The sequence below is a fragment of the Fukomys damarensis genome, unplaced genomic scaffold, assembly GCF_012274545.1.
Source record: "Fukomys damarensis isolate Sample0158 unplaced genomic scaffold, DMR_v1.0_HiC HiC_scaffold_12, whole genome shotgun sequence".
Classification (NCBI taxonomy): Eukaryota; Metazoa; Chordata; class Mammalia; order Rodentia; family Bathyergidae; genus Fukomys; species Fukomys damarensis.
Window position 1 is genome coordinate 50794210 of NW_022900924.1, and position 19815 is coordinate 50814024.

The 19815-nt window shown below is 46.5% G+C and overlaps 1 protein-coding gene across 3 annotated transcripts in view; it reads left to right on the plus strand.

Annotated features, from left to right (window-relative positions):
- The window catches only part of Masp1 (mannan binding lectin serine peptidase 1), a 66614-nt gene that overhangs the window by 41035 nt on the left and 5764 nt on the right, over window positions 1-19815 (plus strand). The window contains exons 9-11 of one of the 3 annotated variants that reach the window (XM_010624145.2): window positions 4315-4452; window positions 5956-6030; window positions 10024-12505. In XM_010624145.2, coding sequence (XP_010622447.1) covers window positions 4315-4452; window positions 5956-6030; window positions 10024-10907 — 1097 coding nt within the window. In that variant the 3' untranslated portion in view covers window positions 10908-12505. Of the gene's footprint in view, window positions 1-482; window positions 4043-4314; window positions 4453-5955; window positions 6031-10023; window positions 12506-16808; window positions 16947-19815 lie in introns of those variants that run through there. The other 2 variants (XM_010624146.2, XR_004516834.1) reach the window with 2 other exon arrangements.

Sequence of the window (19815 nt, forward strand, 5' to 3'; positions counted from 1 at the left end):
GAAGGAGCTAGCAATAGATAAACAATGTGCAGTGTGGGATAAATATGTGTCCACCAGAACAGAAAGTGGCAACTATAAGTTGTCATCTTGCCCCTACTTCCACCGTGATGTGGAGACAAGTCCTGCTATACTCTGCTATCCGTCAACTGAGAATTTGAAACTGATGAATCAAACCTCCCTGCAGGAGGAGAATTTCATAATCCTCTCCTAAGGAGCCAGGAAGTATGACTATGCAAATTCTCAGAATGGTACAAATTCAACAATCCCAAACTGTCCTTCACACTGACTATCCCTAAACTGTGCATTCTTAATCAATTCTGGTGGAGTGGTTCCTATATTTCCTGCATCAACTATTTCTGCTTTGCTTGCTAATTTTTCTCTTTCTCTCCTTTCTCTCTCTCTCTCTCTCTCTCTCCCCCCCTTTCTCTCTCCCTCCTTCCTCTGTATCTCCTGACCCTTCTCTGACTCCACTATGGTGGCAGAAAGCAAGATTGATTTGGAGAACGAACTCCAGGCAGAGCAAGTGACAGATGAATGATGGGAATCTCACACAGTGCAAGCATCCAGGAATGGATCCTTCTCAAGGACACTGGGCCCCAGAGCTACTGCACCCCTTCCCACCCACCAACAGTCCATTGCCCATTTTGGTGTGGATCATGGATACTGAGCTCAGCCACACAACTCAGCAGTTGAAGTTCCTGGGTGTCTGAGAACAAATTATCCTCTGAGGGGTCACTCATTCAAATATTACATCAGAAAATAACAAAAAGACAATGGACAAACTTTTAGGCCCTCTAAGTGGATTATACGTTTCTCAAAGCAGAAATGCCTTCAGTTAGAAACTCAAGATTCAAACAATCATGCAGCCTTTGTCCAGCCAGATCAACATGGGCCTTGGTTTCTAATCCATTACACACTTCAAATGTGCCAGAATGCCGATGACTTTATGACTTTAGTGTTTGTATCTGTTGTTACTTTCTTAACAACCATTAGGAGGTAAAATGAATAATAACCCAAATAGTATGGATTTTTTAAGAATCTGGATATTTTCTCATTCACAAAGTAGTCCTTCTAATTCATACTTCACACAGGGCTGAAAGTCCGTCACTAGAGGTTCTTCCCTCTGGGGTTTACAAGCTTTGTGTTTCTTAGGATTCACTGGTTAAAATTTTTGAAAAGATAGGCATCACGTGTGGAAGCCGTGGGCCTCACCTCTGGAGCCGTGGACATCACCGGGTCATAAACGATGAAGAAGGGCTGAGGAGCAGCAGCCTGCATGTCAGGAGCTCTGTTCCAGGCTAAATGAGGTCTAGACACACATTTCAGAGGACCCTTGTATTAGACTGCGACTCCCCAACAGGCCCGATGAGTAATTGGCCACTTGGTGAGGGCAGAATGCCAGCAAGCATGCACAGCAAGCAGTCTGGAAGGTGAGGTGCCATCCTAGTAGAGGGGCACCACTGGCCATTGATGAACAAGTGTCAGCTGAAAAAGTGTTTGTGAGCCCACACAGCATCATATTCATTGTGATAGAGGGAATCATAATGGAAGAGGAAGATCTGATATGTGCCCAAATAATTGTGATACCAGGCAACATAAGACACGTGTGTGCCATCAGAGGGACACAGATAAAGAGTTTTAGAAAAAGGAGTCTGCCTTGTCTAGTCAGAAAAATTAGAAACAATCTTCAGGAAGAAGAATTATGTGATCAAAACCTGAGCGGTGATCACAGGGACATGGGGTGTCCCAGGCAGCAGTGATGGCATCAGCAGGACCAGAAAATAGCACATTGAAAGGCCATTGATATTGAACTGTATGTGAGGAAAGAAGAAGACGAGGCTGGGAAGAGAGATGGGGGCCCAATCTCTGGTCCTGAGGGACAAGGACAGCTGAATCTGTGTAGTTCTCTAGGAAAGTCCCAGGCTGTGGTACAGCATGCTCAGAACTGCAGGCTAAGAAGGATAAAAGGTGAGAGGTGACAGTGGACACATAATAAAGGTTGACAAGCAGAGAAGGTTATGGAAATGAGAAAGGGAAGGCAGTCAGATTCCAGGGTAGGGAAGTCACCAGAGAAAGCTTTGCAAAACAGGATGAGACCTTTCCTAAAGCAAGCTGAGGAGAGCTGAGACACAGCATCTGACACAGTTGATAGTACCAGGCAGGCTCAGGGCCCTAGTGAAGGGAAGTAGCCTCCATGTCCCAGAGCGTGACGGCCCTTTGCCTGCTGTTGTTCCTGTGGGAAGAGGGTATACCCTTCCCCATTCACTGTATTAACACTATCGCTATATTAACATGACCCTCTGTTTTCTGTTGCTTACCACCCTCTTTCTCTGGTTATAAAACCAACTCTATCAATGAGTAGACTCACTTCCCGGAGTCATGTGAAATGATTCCTTCTCCCAGGAAAATATCTCCCCACCAGCCTCAGCCACCCAAATCCAAAGCTAGCCCTGGAATTTATCTACTAGGAACCAGGCAGTCAAGGATACCAGGCAATCAAGGATACTTTAAACTAAAGAAACTGCTAGAAGACATTAAGGGAACAACAGCATCAGTAATCTCTAGCCATTGGACAGTGGCATTTCCTAAAGAAGAGGAAAAATCTGCCTTGAGTCTCTGTAGGCAAATAAATTAAAATTTGTTTATAGTTTCAAATAGTAAATAGTATTACCTCGTATTATTCTGGTATTAACTTGTACACATTTACTTCACAAACTAGAAGATTGTTTCAACTTTGGGTGACCAAGCAGATGGTAATGATTTGTCCAGAGAGGTTAGTGGCCAGGAAAAAAAATCACTTGTTTGTTTGTGTTTTGGTTTTTGCCTTCCTTGTACATAAGATATACCTACACTTACTTACTTCCTTTATCACTTTCCTGCAACCTATAGGGCCTTGAAATCTACATATTTAAATTAGATAACTCTCTGAAGACAGAAAAGAAGAATTAGAAAACCTAATGTTAAAATCACAATGTTTACTTAGCACATAGGAATAAATTGCCCCTGTATTTCCTAAGATGAGAAGGTGAAATCAGGAGAAGGTAGAATTTTAGAAATTCCACCAGGACTCGAAAAAATGACAAAAATTGTCCACCAGCTAATATCTAGGATAGGCCATTGAGCAGGAAAACAGATTATTACAAGCAATCAATACTACTTACTACAAAGGCACTGAGTTCCAGAACAGCTCTAGTGCTAACTGATGAGCTCTCTAGTGTCCTTACATGAATCAAGTCCTCCTCTCTGGGTTTATCTGAAAACTAAAGAGGATGGATATTCTGGATTGCTTACCTGGGGTTCCTTTCCGATTGTGAAATTCCACAGTCCCCCTCTGATTCTTCAACTCTGCCTCAGGCTGTGAGGACTGTCTCAGAAGTAAATGAGCATCATTTCTTCTTCTAAACGGGGCTCCTGAAAAGACACTTATGAATCAGGCCCTCAGCTTCAGCCTCTAACATGACCATGGAAAGAAGCCCTGAACCTGGGCCGACTCATGCCAGACTCCACCAGTGCTACCAAGTCCCTGAGAGCTGATTAGACTGGCAAGCTCCCCAAAATGCACGGCTGAGCAGCAGGCCTCTTTGGTCATGTTCTGTAGTGTGAGTGCTTCCAGATACCAACAACTGGAGAAAATGAGCAAGTGAAGACTGAAAGTTGGTCCACCCTGACCCTCTCCTACCCTCTGTGGCCCAGTAAGCTGTCAGTAGAGCCAGCAGGGTGTGGCTGTGTACTCAGGCAGGAAGAAGCTGTGTTTTCTCATTCTGTTGGTTATTGTGCTTGTGCGTGCACCAAGCTCCAATGTGAGCACTTTATCTGCTCTTATTTAGCCTGTGGTTGGGACTAAAAGACTGGAAGACTTTTTGGTTCATGTCCCCCAGAATTTTCTTTCTGAGGCATGAGTGTCAAGCTTGAGCAAAAGAAGCAGAGAGGATTACATATAAGACTGGAAGCCAAGGAAAGAGGCTTTGGTGGAGAGGAAGTGGGGTCTCCTTCAATCAATCGTAGCAGACCTGTCCCTGCCCTGAGAGTGATCCCATAGCAGGTGAGTTGATCATATAGTAGTATCATAATGGCCACTAGTAGCTGTACAAGTTGTATGCTGTACCATGTCATGAGAGCCACTCAGATTTACTACTATAACGCTGTTCTATCAGGACTCTAGAAATATACTTATTGACCATAAATTCTCCCAGGACTCTGGATATAGGGATAACGAATATATGTACATAACCTGCACAATGGTGCAAGACGGATCCAGCAGACGGCACTGAGAGAAAGCACAAAGAGCAATTAAGGGGTCTTATTTTCTCTCAGTTGTAGACTGTGGCACCCCAGCAGAACTGGAACATGGGCTGGTCACCTTCTGCACGAAGAACAACCTCACCACTTACACATCTGAGATCAGATTCACCTGCCAGCAGCCCTATTACAAGATGCTTCACAATATCACAGGTAAGCTTGCCATCCTGAACTATCCTGCTCCCACCTCCTGTCTTCTGGGCCTCGGAGTTAGGCTGGGAACTGAAACGGCTCCCTTAGGAATAGCTGCTCATAAGTCTGTAGGACCTTGCGATGCACAAAGTCTGTTCTCACATATCATCTCACGGGCTGCTTGCATCCCACAAGCCAGTGTTAATGATCCATTCAGAGAGGCAGGTAGTGAATCTCAGGACCGAAACCCAGGCATTTTAGTTTTGTTGTTTTGTTTTGTTTTTCTTTCTTTCTTTTAAATTAAAATCTAACACTGATTCTATTGATGAGAATAGATCCAGTTGGAGGAGCATGAAGGAATAGTACAGGACCCAACTAAGGAAAAAAATAAGAACTTAAAGAGTGCCTAAATTCTACCAAAATAAATTTATTCATATAGTGTAAGGTTGAGCTGAGGTTTCTAAGAATTGACCAGGGTTGGTACTACAGACAGTCTCTGCTTCAGCTGCTGGTCAAGTACAATGTCTAACCACATCAGAGTCGTGTGGCAGGCCTCAAAGGAGTCCTCCTTCAAAGACCTGCTCTTCTCGTAGGTGCAGGGCCCAGGTGGAGTTGGGGAGTGAGAGTCGATCTGTTTCTCCTGCCAGGTGTCTCTGTACACCCCTGACCAAGACTTAGCATAGCTGTGGCTGCCCTCATCAAGACCTCACCCCTGCCACTGAGCAGGGAGACCCAGGCTGCCCCAGGGATTAGGCAAAAGAACCACTAATAACAGTCCACTGGCCACAGCCAAGGTTCAGAGGAATTGGGAGGAGAAACACTTGGAGAAGTGCCCTACCTCTCCCAAGAGTGAAGCTTTGGGCACCCCAACAGCCTCTCACACACTCAAAGTCCCCAGCAGAAAGGAAGCCTCAGAGAGATGGGAAGTCCCTTCCACTCTGCCCCTGTGGCATACAAGCACTAGAAAACATTTCCCAGTTTCTCTAAGTCTTCAAATCCCCACTTTCAACAAGGATATGTTGATACAGATCACAGAGTAATTGTGAGACTTCAGTAAGACGATAGACACAAATGTGGCTTATTAAAGAGTTTAAATGAAAGAGCGGGGGCAGGATATACATGTTGCAGAGAACTGTACGAACCAAGGTCTCTGTGACTAATGAGAAGGAGGCACCTGTCAGGGCATGGGCCTCACCGGGTGGAGTGGGGAGCAGCCTTCACACAGCCAGGAGTCAGACTGCACAGAACTTTGCCTGAGAGGTGGTATGTGTTTGAGAAGACTGTAAGGATCCACCAATAATTCTGAGCTAAGGAAGGACATGGTCAGATTCCCCTTTCAGAAAGACCCTTCAGGTTGCAGAGAGAACTGACTCAGAGGAAACAGTAGGACAAACCATTCGGAAGACTTTAGCAAAGTGAGAAGATTTGATGAGACAAACTTAGAGCCCAGATCTAGATCCACTCTTGGTGCACTGCATATCAATCACTTACTTTCTCTTTTCCCATCATTTTTCACTCATCCAGGAATATATACCTGTTCTGCCCAAGGGATCTGGATCAATGACATGCTGGGGAGAAGCCTGCCTACCTGCCTTCCAGGTACCTTACCCTCCAAATCCTACCTCAGAGCCTCCCATCCAAGGCCCCAGGGCCCCCAGTGCTCCGGCTGTTGAAAGGAGCAGAGAGGGAAGTTTCATCGATTGTTTGTTAAAAGTTGCCTCCAGAAGGTTGAAAGGTCAGAGAGGCCTCGCCTCACACCTCAGACTAACCAGTGTCTACACTCAGCCGGTCCACACTCCCGCCAGGAGCGCTTCCTCCTCTTCTGTAGTTATTTCCACTCCCTCCCCGCTATGTTTCTCATCTAACACAATCCGTGCCTGGGTACCAGGGACATCAAGAAAACTGGATATCGAGAAGATGACATGAGACAAAGAATGAATAATGTAGGGCGAAGAAATCCTTCCAGAGATTTTCTGATTGTTGCCTACTTCGTGTTTTACCTACTGGGCTGAGCTTAGAGAAATTTGTGAAAACAGGAAGTATCTCTATGCTTATACCTTTGGGGGATATTTGCAATTAAATGTATGGATGACTTGCGTTGCAATCACAATACATATACATTCAACCCAGATTAGAAAATTTTAGTCCCAGAGCATAGACTCTAGGGTAAAACAAATATCCCATAAAAGTCAATTTAATATTCACAGTAACCGACACATTTCTAAATTTGAAAATTAAGAATAGCAGTATGTCAATGATACAGCACCGAAGAACACTGGAAAGTGGTTACCCTTCCTGATTTTTTACATGCATGCTTGAGCCCTGAGTTATGGTGAAGCATTGGGTGGCCTTTGTATTTTGCTGAATTCAAGTATTTGGGAAGCAGAGATAGTGTGTAACGTGAACGGCACATTTTAGAACTTTCCATATTCACTCAGCAGGCGTCCAGAAATAAGGTTAGATGTCACAAAGGAAGGAGTAAGGAATTTCCAGTCATTAACCCTTAAAAAGTGAAGAAAATGTTAGCATTTAGAGTCGGTTATCAACCATCACAAATGCACAGGAACCCCCGGGGGGGCAGTAACTGCATGCAGTGGTTCAGGAGCAGGAGGGAGAGCAACAGGAAAGAAGAATTCATGTAAGAAAGAACTTTTGTGGAGGTGGAAAGAGGAAAAGATCATCCCACCTACACTGCTGATACCACTTACCTCAGTCTGGGTTGGCCATTAGCATGCCCAAGGACACCCGGTGGTGAAGCCTCAAGGAAGAGAAGAATGGTATAGCTGTGGTAAACTAGAGGTTCAATTTTACTAAGGGATTATGTGATATAAAGAAAACTAATGGTGAGCTCATGCTGGGATGTCCTATGCAAACTTCTGGTAGAGGGAGATGCCCTGATGTTTCTTCTCTGGCCCTGGGATTTTGTGCCTCAGAAGTGACCAGAGGAGATCCATGACATTCTAAAACTCTTATTATTCAACACCCTCTGTGTTTGTCTAAAGCGTCTTGGACATAACAAGTCATGAAATTCTTTCAACACCCATAGTTGGGCAGAACCATGGTGTATCAACAGACCAAGACAGAGCAGACGTTTCCAAATTATTTCTGGCTAAAAGGTCAAGTTGGAACCAGGATACAGGTCAGGATGGAGAAAGCCATTTTATCCAGCATCATAATGTCCATCTCTTCAGGGGGCACTGCTGAGCAAATATTATTTGTTCCCATTATTTTACAGATGTATAAACTGAGGATCAGAATGATATAGTGATTTGTGCAAGGGTACAGCCAGAGAGTTAGTGGCAGAGCTGGGATATGAACCCAGGACTTTTGATGTCAGTACAAGTAACGCTGAGCCTTCTGACACTCTGGTTATATTTTATGCCACCCTCATGCACTCAGAATCCTAGAGAATAGCATTTTTGCTTTATGAGCCTCCCCTCAGTAACCGCTGTCTTTTAGAAAATAAATCTCCAGCCTAGCCAAAGCTATAACATTTCAAAAATATGCCTTTGTCCCAGGGAAAGCCTGGGAGGAAAATGGTTGCAGCTAATAAAAATGGCCCCATTTCATATGGGCACCATGGCATGTGCCTATCCAAACACAAGGGAAAGAAAAAATAAAGAATGACCCCATTTCAACAAGCTTTCCCAAAGACATGCTATGTCATTCAGACTCTTGAAAAGACAATAGCACTTCATTAAGAAAGACAAATTTTGGTGGAAAAATGAAGCTAGAGCTCATTCAACTTCTTTCTCTGGCACTAATAACTGAGGAAGTCACTGGCCATCTCTAAATCCACTTGTCTTCTGTAAATTACCTACCCTCTGAGGCTCCTCTGGCTCTGAGCATTCCGTGACCTAGAGTATGTTGCTAGCACCTGGACGGAGGAAGGCACTTTCGGTCTTGACCCCCAACTTTGTTGTAACCATGGATTGAGCCATCCATGTCACTTACCAGGTGAGGGTCTTTCTGTGTTAAGTGAGTTATTATTTAAGGCCAGTCACAGACTGCCTTGAAATGTCACTTTAAAGGCTGCTAGGGAGTGGAAAGCAGGCTCTTAATTTTGAAAGGCCAGGCCACAGAGAGTCAGAAAAGCCAATCCACATCTGGCCTGGGGTGAATGACAAACAGGAAGTATCTGGCATCAGGAACAAGAGCACCGGAAAAGCATGAAGTTTTGAACACCTGCCTCCCAACACTGCAAGAAAACTCAAATGTCCTTTCTCTGACTGGCTGTTTAAAGTGTCCAGGACCAAGGAGTGTATCGTGGCCCCACTGCAACAAGCAGGAAGCCTACACTAACACCACACTTCCCTTTCAAGCTCAAGCACCTTGCCCGGGAAAGGGGCCATGCCAGCTTGGTTTTAACCAGCAGGGGGCTCACAGTGACGACCTCTGCTCAGGCCAGAGGCATTTGTCTCGGGAGGCTGGTGGTGCATGTGCCTGCTCGGGATATAGATCAGTGGAATAAAGTTTGCTTGGACCTTTCTTCTTCCTTTGAAGGTACTGCAGAGCTCCTGGGGCAATGATGGGTGGTCCTGAGCAGGGCCCATGCATCATTGCTTGTGGATTATGCCACCTTTCCCTACCTCATATGTCCTAGACCTTAATCCATAGGCATCACAATCTTCCTTCTCTGGAAGGATGGATTTGGTGACCCATGTCCATGGTCTTAATGCGTAACAATGCAATGTGGAATACGGAATGCCACCTTTCCCTACCTCATATGTCCTAGACCTTAATCCATAGGCATCACAATCTTTTAGGCCAGAGAAGGATGGATTTGGTGACCCATGTCCATGGTCTTAATGCGTAACAATGCAATGTGGAATACGGGACAAAACATCTTAGATCTAGTGAAGGTCCTACTACTCAACTTGACAGCTAGGTCACTTTAAACAGATCTTTCAAGCTCTGCAGAGCATTATAAAGTCACTAGAGGTAGTCAAAACAAAAGAAATAAAAACCAAAGGAGTTTGAGATCTAAAGGATCCTTGGAGATTATCTGCTTCACATGACAGGTCTGAAATTGAAATCTAAAGAGGGAAAGAACTGATTCAGAGTCACATGTGAAGTAGAAAAGCCAGGCCAAGACCCTAAGTGTCTTATCACTGTCCAGTATGTGCTGCAACCTGCCAGACTGCTAATTTGTCTCCATCTCTCTACACCCATGACATGGAGAGAAGTTCTCCGAGTGCCCACATCAAGGAGGACTTCTGAGCTATGAGATCTTTTCCTAGAAAAGAAAACAGAGATGTGGCCATTGCTAGGAGTGGACCTGGCTAAGGATAGCCCAGGTCAAAAGTGGTCTTAGCCAAATGTGATTCAGGATGAAGAAGGCCTAGGCATGACATCCCACAGGCCAGAGGTGGCTCCAGCCCTGGAGGCCAGGCTGGAGATGGACCATCCTGGAGAGACTTAAACCCAGAGTAACAAAGGGCAAGGCTCTCCTAGAGTAACTGGTTCAGGCAGGTAAGGGAGCACTGGTGGCATAATTGACAGCAAGTGACATGTAAACTTCTCTTAGTGCCTCTTTTCGTGTGCCTGCCATAACTAGTCTGTCTCTTGTCCCCAATCTCTTTCTTCTCACAGTGTGTGGCCAGCCCTCCCGCTCTCTGCCAAACCTGGTCAAGCGGATTATTGGAGGCCGCAATGCAGAGCCCGGCCTCTTTCCCTGGCAGGCCCTCATAGTGGTAGAAGACACCTCACGAGTGCCAAACAACAAGTGGTTTGGGAGTGGGGCCCTGCTCTCCGAGTCCTGGATCCTCACAGCAGCTCACGTGCTGCGGTCCCAGCGCAGGGGCAACACAGTGGTCCCAGTCTCCAAGGAACACATCACTGTCTACCTGGGCCTGCATGATGTCCGGGACAAATCAGCTGCGGTTAATAGCTCGGCCGCCCGAGTGCTTCTCCATCCAGATTTCAACATCCAGAACTACAACCATGACATAGCCCTGGTGCAACTTCAGCAGCCTGTGCCCCTGGGGCCACACGTCATGCCTATCTGCCTGCCGAGGTCGGAGCCTGAAGGCCCAGCTCCCCACATGCTGGGCCTGGTGGCCGGCTGGGGCATCTCCAGTCCCAATGTGACAGTGGATGACATCATTAGCAGCGGCACGCGAACCTTGTCCGATATCCTACAGTATGTCAAGCTGCCTGTGGTGCCACACGCTGAATGCAAAGCCAGCTACGAGTCCCGCTCAGGAAACTACAGTGTCACAGAGAACATGTTCTGTGCTGGCTACTACGAAGGTGGCAAGGACACGTGCCTTGGAGATAGTGGGGGGGCCTTTGTCACCCTTGATGACTTGCACCAGCACTGGGTGGCCCAAGGCCTGGTGTCCTGGGGGGGGCCTGAAGAATGTGGCAGCAAGCAGGTGTATGGAGTGTACACGAAGGTCTCTAACTATATGGACTGGTTGTGGGAGCAGATGAGCTCCCCACAAGGTGCAGGGGAGGTCCAGGTGGAGCGGTGAGCTGACTTTTCTCCTTGGGGCCTGCTTACCTCCACCCCAGCCAAGAGAGGCTGTGCACTCACTCCCAAGAGAACACTCCATGTTACTTTCCAGACCAAATAGAGAGGAGCGCATTGACCTAGTGTAGCACTCATCCTCCTGGGACACCCCCCACCGCCCGGGCCCTGAGAGGCAGCAGTGTGGTATAAGGAAAAATTTCTGGGCAAGAAACCTGGGTCCACGACCTTGGCCAAGTCGCTTCTCCTCTCTGGGCTTCACTCTCCAGCAATGCAATGCAGCAACTGGACCAGAGGGCTTCTGGGCCAATCCAGCATGAAGCTGTACCCTAGGTGCCTTATTCACTCCTACTCACTTGCCACGCCTGTTGGTCTCATTCTCTGTACAAGTGAGCATAGGCCTGATGATTAAGAAACAGTTCCTTGCATGGGGCCAAGCTCTGCGTCCATGTGTTTTCCAACCTTACCTTCTAGGCCTGAACCAAATCTAGTCCTTCGTTAGGAAGAAATCATTCAGGTTTTGGGGACAGACATCAGAGCCTAGAGGGTCTTCTCTCCTAAGGCAGCATCTTAGAGCAGCACTGTGTGCTCCAGGGATTTCTCTCCTAAAAGCTTCTTGTAGTCCAAGCCTTTTCTTTTATGCTCCCAATTAAAGAATCTCAAAGTACCAAGAGGAAACTGGCAAGATTTGTGGGGACCAAGGGAGGAGAAAACACTGGGACAATCCAAGCTCCTTAAATTCCTACTGTCAATTCGAAACACATCATTTGGACCTAGATGCTTTCAGAAAACTGCTGATGCCATCAGATGTCAACACCTGCCACTGTAGACAAGCACAAAGCAAGCTTCCAGTCCTGACATGTAGCATCTACAAAGGCTATCTGAGCCCCAAAATGTGGAGATACGCTGTTACTTGGAAAAAGAGATGACGCACATACGTCCTACCATGCTTCTGGGCAGGAAATGGAAGGAAAGATGGACTCAGGCCATTAGAAGTTACGCAAATCCTACCAGGCTGTTCTGCATCCTTGGGACCTGAGCTCATCAGAGACTTCACCCAGAAGGACATCAGAATGGTCCACTGCTCTGCTTTCTAGGGGCCAGAGGTTAAGAGATGCACAGACTCATTCATAAAGGCAGTGCAAAGAGGTGGAGAGTCACGAGTCCCGGGTTCTAGCCCCATCTCTGCCCTCAAATGTCTAATGTAACCTCTAACAAATCTTTTTCTTCTCTGAGCCTCAGTTTCTCCATCTGTAAAAGGAAGTAACATGATCCTCTCCAGGGTCTTTGCAGCTCTCATACTCAGCCTCTCCCTGGATCTCACAGGCTGACCAACCTCCTTCTCCCCAGAACACTCCATGCTGGGGATCTCCATCAGAGAAAGGCAGCCAAAGAAATCCCTGCAGAGGGATTCCAAGAGAAGTGTCCACTTCTCCAGTCAGTCTGCCAAAACACACTCCTGTGTCCATAAATGACGATGTAAAGTGTACGCTGAATTGTATATACGTAGTACCACATGCTTTGCTGCTCTGTACCTGGCCTCTGTACTCTGTTTCTCCTGTCAGGGGTCTAAAATGGAAATAAACCCTCTGTGGATAACCAATAATCTTGGTTTGGGAATGTGGTTACTACGACTGGAGTTTGTTTGTTTGTTTCGAACTTTGAAGAGACTGTGTTCCCTTCATTAAGCCAATACCCCTTCTGCGGCAAACAACTTTTAGTATTGGAGGTCATCCAAAAAGAGGTAATGAGGAAAGAAATTGCTGATTGACGTCCTTCTCAAAGCCGCACATCTCTTTTTTCTCTTTTCTTTCTTTTTTTTTTTTTTTTTTTTTTTTTTTTTTTTGGGGGTGATACTGGGGATGGAACGCAGGACCTTGAGCTTGTGAGGCAGGAATGGTGCCACTGAGCTAAATCCCTGGCCCACCTGCACATTTCTTCTTTAACTGTCTACCAGTTAAGACTTTGTCCTCCAGGAGCTCATATTAGATGAGGATACGGTTGTGTGCGTGTAGGTTTTACCTGGACAGAAGGAGTTGAATGTCATAAGAGGAATCGAGACTTAGGCAGCAGGGGAACTTAGAGGAAGGTGTGGTTTTACATAGACGGGGGGTGTCAGAATGACTTTTCATGGGCTTCAAAGGATGTACAAGGAGATGGGAAGAGAGGGACAGAGTGGGAAAAGTTATCACAGCAAGAAAGTGGCCGGTGATTAGAAAGGGAGATGTGAGCATTAGAGGACTGTGGAAAAAATCTTAAAATCTGCCTGGACTCTGTCCTGTGACCAGCAATTCTCTAAGTTTGGGGTATATTAAAATCACTTCAAAGGTGCTTGTTAAAAATGCAGATTGCTGGGTCTAGCTCATGGAAATATCTGAATTAGGCAGGTCTGAGGGTGGGTAGCATGGTGGGGAAAGAGGATGTGTTAGAGGTTGAGTTTTGGAGAGCAACTGGGAAGCAACTGCCACCATCCTGGTCCAAAATGGAGACAACCTACCAGATCTAGTGCTGCAGCAGTGTAGATGTGGGGTAGAGGCAATCTAAGTCTGCTCATGTGCTGTGTTCAGCAGAGCTTGGCCCATGGCATCTCTTGAGACAGTACAGGCACAAGGGTACAAAGGGTAACACAGTTAACCGAGAGTGAGGACTCTCCCCTGGACACACTCATGGTTTGCCCTTAGGGTTTGGGTTTGGGTCACGGTGTACCATGATATGTGGACTTTATAATGTGACATATAGAGACACTGAGGTTACATGGAGAACACATTGTGACACAGAGTCGGGAAGATATTTTACCCTGCTTCCCCTAGTGATTTACCACCAGCTTAGTGACTGATTATACATGGGGGCTGAAGGAAAGGGTGGCGATCAGCATGCGGTTGGTGCAGATGTCAAGAGTGTTCTGCACTGACAAGGGGAGAGGGCTGCTGACGTCTAGAGCCCAGGGCTTAGCTTCGTTGAGTTTGGAGAGTTTATGAAACACAAGTAGCCAGTAAAGAGTAGTAAATTACAGACCAGAGGGCCAATTTAAAGACAATGACATGAAATTCATTAACATATAGGTACAATATGGCCTGGGAGTAACGTATCATCTACTAGAAACGGACAGGGAAGAAAGAGGACTCGGGCTGAGCAAGGCACATACCATCATAGAAGGCATGAAGAAAAGTCCCATGAAAGAAAGGGAGAGAGACGAGGAAAATGGGCAGAATTGCTTCCTAAAAAAGAACTAAAGTGCTTAGAAGCTAAGGAGGAAATAATTGTCAAGAGGGGTTGTCTTAATCACTTTTTTCATTTCTGGAGAAAATAACCATCACCTGTAACTTGAAGAAGGACAAGATTATTTGGGTTCATAGTTTGTTGATGTTTCAGTGCATAGTCGGCTGGCTCAAAGGCAGAAAAGGGATGGAGGAAGGGTCTGGTGAAGAAGGTTGTTCACTTCATGGGGGCCGGGCAACAGTGAATGAGGAGCAGGGAGGGAGCTACACCCTTCCAATCCATGCCACAGTGACCCCTCTGCCAAGCAGACCTCGCCTCCTGCCAGCAAGCCAGGTGCAGCTCTCCCATGATCCAATCACCTCCCCAAAGCCACTCCCTGAACACACGAGGCTTTGCGGGGAACGTGCTAGATCCAGACTATGAGCAGAACACAGGAATCTACAGCATGCAGCAGCTCAAGGGTCCAGGGGAAGTCCTCCAGGACAGACATCTTCTGGGACAGAGCCCAAGGCTTTCTTGGCATCCAAGAAGGACTATCCAGGCTCCTTGTTTCCTGTGTTTCGGGTCTTTCACAACTATCTGTCCTTTCTCCTTGAATATCTTCTCCCTCCTTTTCTCCTTCCAGCCTTCTCTCTCCTCCTATCAAAGGCCTTTGAAGTATATCAAAAGGCAGGAAACTGCCCTCTCCACCTATATTCTCTGTGGTTTATAGTAAACGTTATACCCACAATTCTTTGGGTTTTGATTGCTTAATACCTACACATATTTTATTCTTACCATAATAGATAACTCTTAAAATATTTCCAGACCTTGGATTCTGTTTTGCTCTTTCAAAAGCCATGACCTTTCAGTTAAAAATGATAGAAATAGTTAAGGAGCCACAGGGCAAGGAGAATTCCCAAGCATGAAGAACATAGCAAGAATTGTTTCCTCTCATATAAGTAAATATCACTGTCAAAGTTCTATTTTTGTTTTTGTTTGTGTTTTGTTTTGGTACCAGGGACTGAACTCGGGTCCTTGTGCTTGCAAGGCAGGCCACCGAACCGCTGAGCTAAATCCCCAGCCCTGTTTTTTTTTTTTTCTTTCTTTCTTTCTATTTTTGGCCCCAGAGCCATCTATGAATGTAGTTTTATTAAATATCCAAATGGCTACTTTATTTCCAAGTCTGTATAGCATGTGATACTTTCTTCTTCAAAATCTCTCTCCAAAGGGCACAGGAGAGTGTGAAGACTGAGTGTCCACTCCTCTTTGCAGAAGCTTAACTGGGGGTGGGAGGAGAAGGAGAGACTTTGGCATAAAAGGGAATCAAGGATATGGAAGTTGATTTCTGAAATGAAAGTTTTGACCAAGCTTTAGAGATATAGGAGAAGAAGATGCAAAATACAGGAGATTGGTGAAAAGCCCCAAGGCCAGGACACTAAGCCTGTGCAAGTAGGGTCATTCAGAACACATAATTAGCTGTGGAAAGAAGAATGTTAATGAGGAAAGAACACAGCAGAGAAGACAGGGAGTTCCCAGCAATGAGCACTGAGCCTCTGCTGGGAACAAAGTAAGGCATTAGCTTGGGGCAACAGGCCAACAGTACATAAGACGATGCTGGGGACGCTGAGGATGTGGTCAAGGGCGCAATGCACATATCTGTGATTTAGTTCAGCCTGGTGATTGCTGGGAACCACCCACATCAGAAGGTTGTGATTTGAGTACCCTGGGAAGCACAGAGTTAAGAGTCAGTGGAGCTGGCCAGAGTAGGACAAGCCCACAGTAGAGAGTCAGGAGATCAGAATATAATTTGCCACTAATTCATAGAATAATTTTTCACAAGTGCATTTCTTACTCAGTTACTTTAGCTATATAAGAATAACAGACACTAGTCTCTGAGGGTTACTCAGCTCTGCGTGTCTGTGTGATGTGTGTGTGTGTGTTTGTGTGCGTGTGTGTGCGTGTGTATACAAGTCAATGGAAAACAGGGCACAGCTGGTACGCTCTTGTTATGGGGCCAAAGAGGGTTCTGCAGGTAGCACGCGAGGCTTCTTTATTAGTCCAGAGACTTCCATTTCTAAGTGACAGGATCCCAACATAAACAGCATGAAGGGAAAGAGAGGGATAGAGAGTAATATAGACTCACAGAACTGAAGAGGTCATACCAAAAGGCTTCAGGAATATTAGACCAAAAGACTCAAATATCAGACACAACCTCTTTTGCTTTCCTTCTTACCCTTCAGTTCTCCTTTCCTCTGGATCAGTAGCATATTCTCTTCAGACGTTCTGTGAAGTGATCATTACCATACCTGGGCTCATGGCCAACAGCTTAGCAACCTCAGGAGATAATTGCTTTCTCTTTCTCTGATATGTTTAACATAATTTGCAAGCCAGCCTTTCATTGGCCTGCCCGAGGTCACAGCTCATCTCTCAGCCATGGCTGTGATGAGGAGGTCCCAGGCTTTGATAAGTCACTTCTGGTCTCTGAAACCAGAGACCCAGAGATGTGATCAGTTCATCTCAGGCTACTTATACCAGCAATGGGGAAAGTGGGAACCCCAAGAAAAATCAGTATGTGATTATCAGAAAGGGCAACAGATGCTGGGAGATCAAAAGGAAGAGATTCTCCTGACAGTGATGAGCTGGTAACCTTGGCAATGGGCACAATGGAGCCCAGAGTGATCTGTGCTCCCTCCTTTGGCTGCAGTGTGTGGTCTCCCCAAGATTGCCAGGAAGCAAATAGCCAGAATCTTCAATGGACGCCCAGCTGAGAAGGGCACCACTCCCTGGATTGCCATGCTGTCACACCCAACTGATGTGCCCTTCTGTGGAGGCACCCTTCTAGGTAAGAATAATGTGGTGTGGTGAACAACAGGGTGGGGACCAGGTGGAAGCTAAAATACATGATTCCCAGGAGACTGGCCAAGGTTTCTTTGCTGAGAATCACTGTTCACAACAGCATCAGGGCCCGGAAGTATGATGTGGAAGAAAAACCCCTTAACCGGAACCAGGAGCCATGTATTCCTGTCCAAACACTTCCCGAAGGACTGATTCAGAATTAGGATGTCCAACATAAATCACAACACAAGGCAGGCAGCTAGGACTGCAGGAGAACAAAGAACCTCACCTCTGGGAAGTCTGGCCTGCCCGAGGTCTCATAGTTAGTAAAGCATGGTTAACAAGGGTAGACTTGAACACCACGCTTAGGAATTTAGATCTTATCCTGGACACTGCTGCAGATTTAAATACATGTTCTAGAAAGTTCTCTCCAGGTGCAGCATGGCCCAAAAGAAGGAAATCTGGAGGCCAGCAGTGCAATGGTGGGAGAGTCACTAGTGTCAAAATAAGAACAGGGGCTGAAACCATAGAAGTAAAGGAGCAGATCCAAAACATTGGAAAGTGGGATTGTCAGACTAAGCTGGTTTCAGACCAAGCACAGGTGGGAGTGAGAGCAAAGATAGGAAAAGCATAGCTGGTGCTCTCTCTGTCTCAAGTCGGTCCAGATCCATGTGATCTCATGTATTCAAGCTTTGGCTTTGTGAGAATATAGGAAAGTAGAGTCGTAGGCTAGTTTTCATCTGAGCCCCTCAGAAAGGAAAAAGTCCTAGATCTTTCAGGCCTTATGAGGGCAGCTCCTAGCTGCTGGCCATGCTTCTCCCTCAACCTCACCCTCCTCCAGGGTGGACAGCTCCAGGCCAGGGATCCATCGGGAAAGACACAGGGCTAGGGCTGAGCTGAGGTGCTGGGGATGCATAAAATGGCCAATGGGAGAAGTGACCGCTGTATTCCAATAAGAGCCAGGGTGAATGGGCTTTGGCCAGGAAGTCTTGCGAGAGTCAAGGGTAGAGCAAAGGTGTTACAGGAGGGAGAGAGGTCAGGCAGGGCTGGCAGCTGTCCAGTGGGGAGGTGGGCAGGGGAGAGGAGCAGGAAAGACCAGAGAAAAGAGATGAACGGGAAAGAGTCAACAAAAAAGGAGGACAACAAAAGACAGAGAACAATGAGATCTAGAAAATCAGTGGAAGGGACCTGAAGACAGAGTAAGAGAAAAACAAAAGAGACAATGCAACAGGGTAAAGAGAGACTGATAAAACACAAGATACCCAAGGGAGAAGCAAAATCAGAAAAGAAGGAAGAGAGGGAGGAACCCTATGTAAAGACACAGAAGGGAGGCAGGGAGGTGGTGAGGAAGAATGGGACGGAAGGCTGCTGCAGCAGACGTGCCCAGTTTTGTTGAGAGTGAAAGAATTGGATTATGCATCCATTGATCTTACTTAAATTCATTTTCTTAATGCTTGAGTTCTATAATGTTCACCCTGCATCAGCATTTTATTGCATGCTTATTCCTTGTAACTTATATCTGAAAGTTGTTTAAAATTTTCTTCTCTACCTCCAGCTAAGCTTTATCCTCCCAAAGCACCCAAACTTTGTTCTATGAGCTCTTTCTGCCTGTGGAGGGAAACAGGGAGAGAGAGATGAAGGCAGAAGAACCTAGAAAGAAGGCGAAGGGTCATGAAAGTGGCAAAGCCCTAGAGGCTAAAAGGAGCCTACCCATGCCTAAGAGGCTGGGTAGAGGGATTGACAGAGCTGGGAGACCCAGCTGCAACTCTGGACTGGCTTGTGTAAGTGGCTCAGATCCCTGCTCTGAAGCAGACTCTCCCAAGCTGACCACCTGGGAAATCCACCACCAGCCTCTTGCCATCGACAACACACAGCCCTCATCTGTGGGAAGCTCTACCCAGAACTGGGAACAGGAGCATGTGGCTACTTCTAAGTGGAGCTTGGAACCCACTCCAGAAAAGCACCTCTGCCTTTGACTCTGAGCTACAACCTGGGTACCCCTGCCTCTTTCCCTCCAAGCCCTAGAGCCTTTCTTGTTTGGCTGGTCCTGGGTAGGGCACAGTGTTCAGCTTCTTATGTCTTCCGCTCCACTTAAAGGATGACCAGAGGCCTGGCCCCGTGTTAAACAAAGGGTAGAACATATCTGTCCAGGGGAAGAAGACAGCTAAGACACAGAAGTGCCACAGGCTGATCACCAGGAGACCAGGAGGTGCTAACCTGCTGTGACCATTGCCACATTGCTTTCCTGTCTGTCAAAGAGAACTTTAGCCTGAACCATGTTTCTCAACCCTGGCAGCTGCAGAATTACCTGGGGGAACCTGTAATGTCTGGGTCCTGCCCTCATAATTTAGATACTACTGAGTTTCTTCTAGTTGTCTGGGTAATCGTGAGGTTCGGGCGTGCAGCCAGCTCCGACCATTCTACTCAGTACTTGCCAAACTTTAATGTGCACAGGAATGATCTGGGGACCTTGCCAAGGTGCAGGCTCTGATGTTAGATCGGAGGTAGGCTTGAGAGTCTCCATTTCTGAGGAATCCCCAGGTGATGCTTACACTGCAAGCCCAAGGACCACAATTTGAGAAAGAAGATGAAGAGGCAGCCAGTGAGCTCAGGTCTTCGGTAACCCATCTTGGGCTGTATGGCTCCTACGCACACTGTGGTTTCAAGGGAACCCCAAGACCCCCTATGAAACTTTCGGCCCTGGCCTGGGTTCAAATGAGCAGTAGCAATTACTCCTCATCTTCGAATTAATATCGTAAGTGTCTGACATGGGGCATGACATGAAACGGAGGGGATGGGGCCATTTTCTGGGTCTTCAAAAGAACCTTGGAGGAATCTTAATGTCTTCAGCTTGAGGTGGGGAGGCGGGACACAAC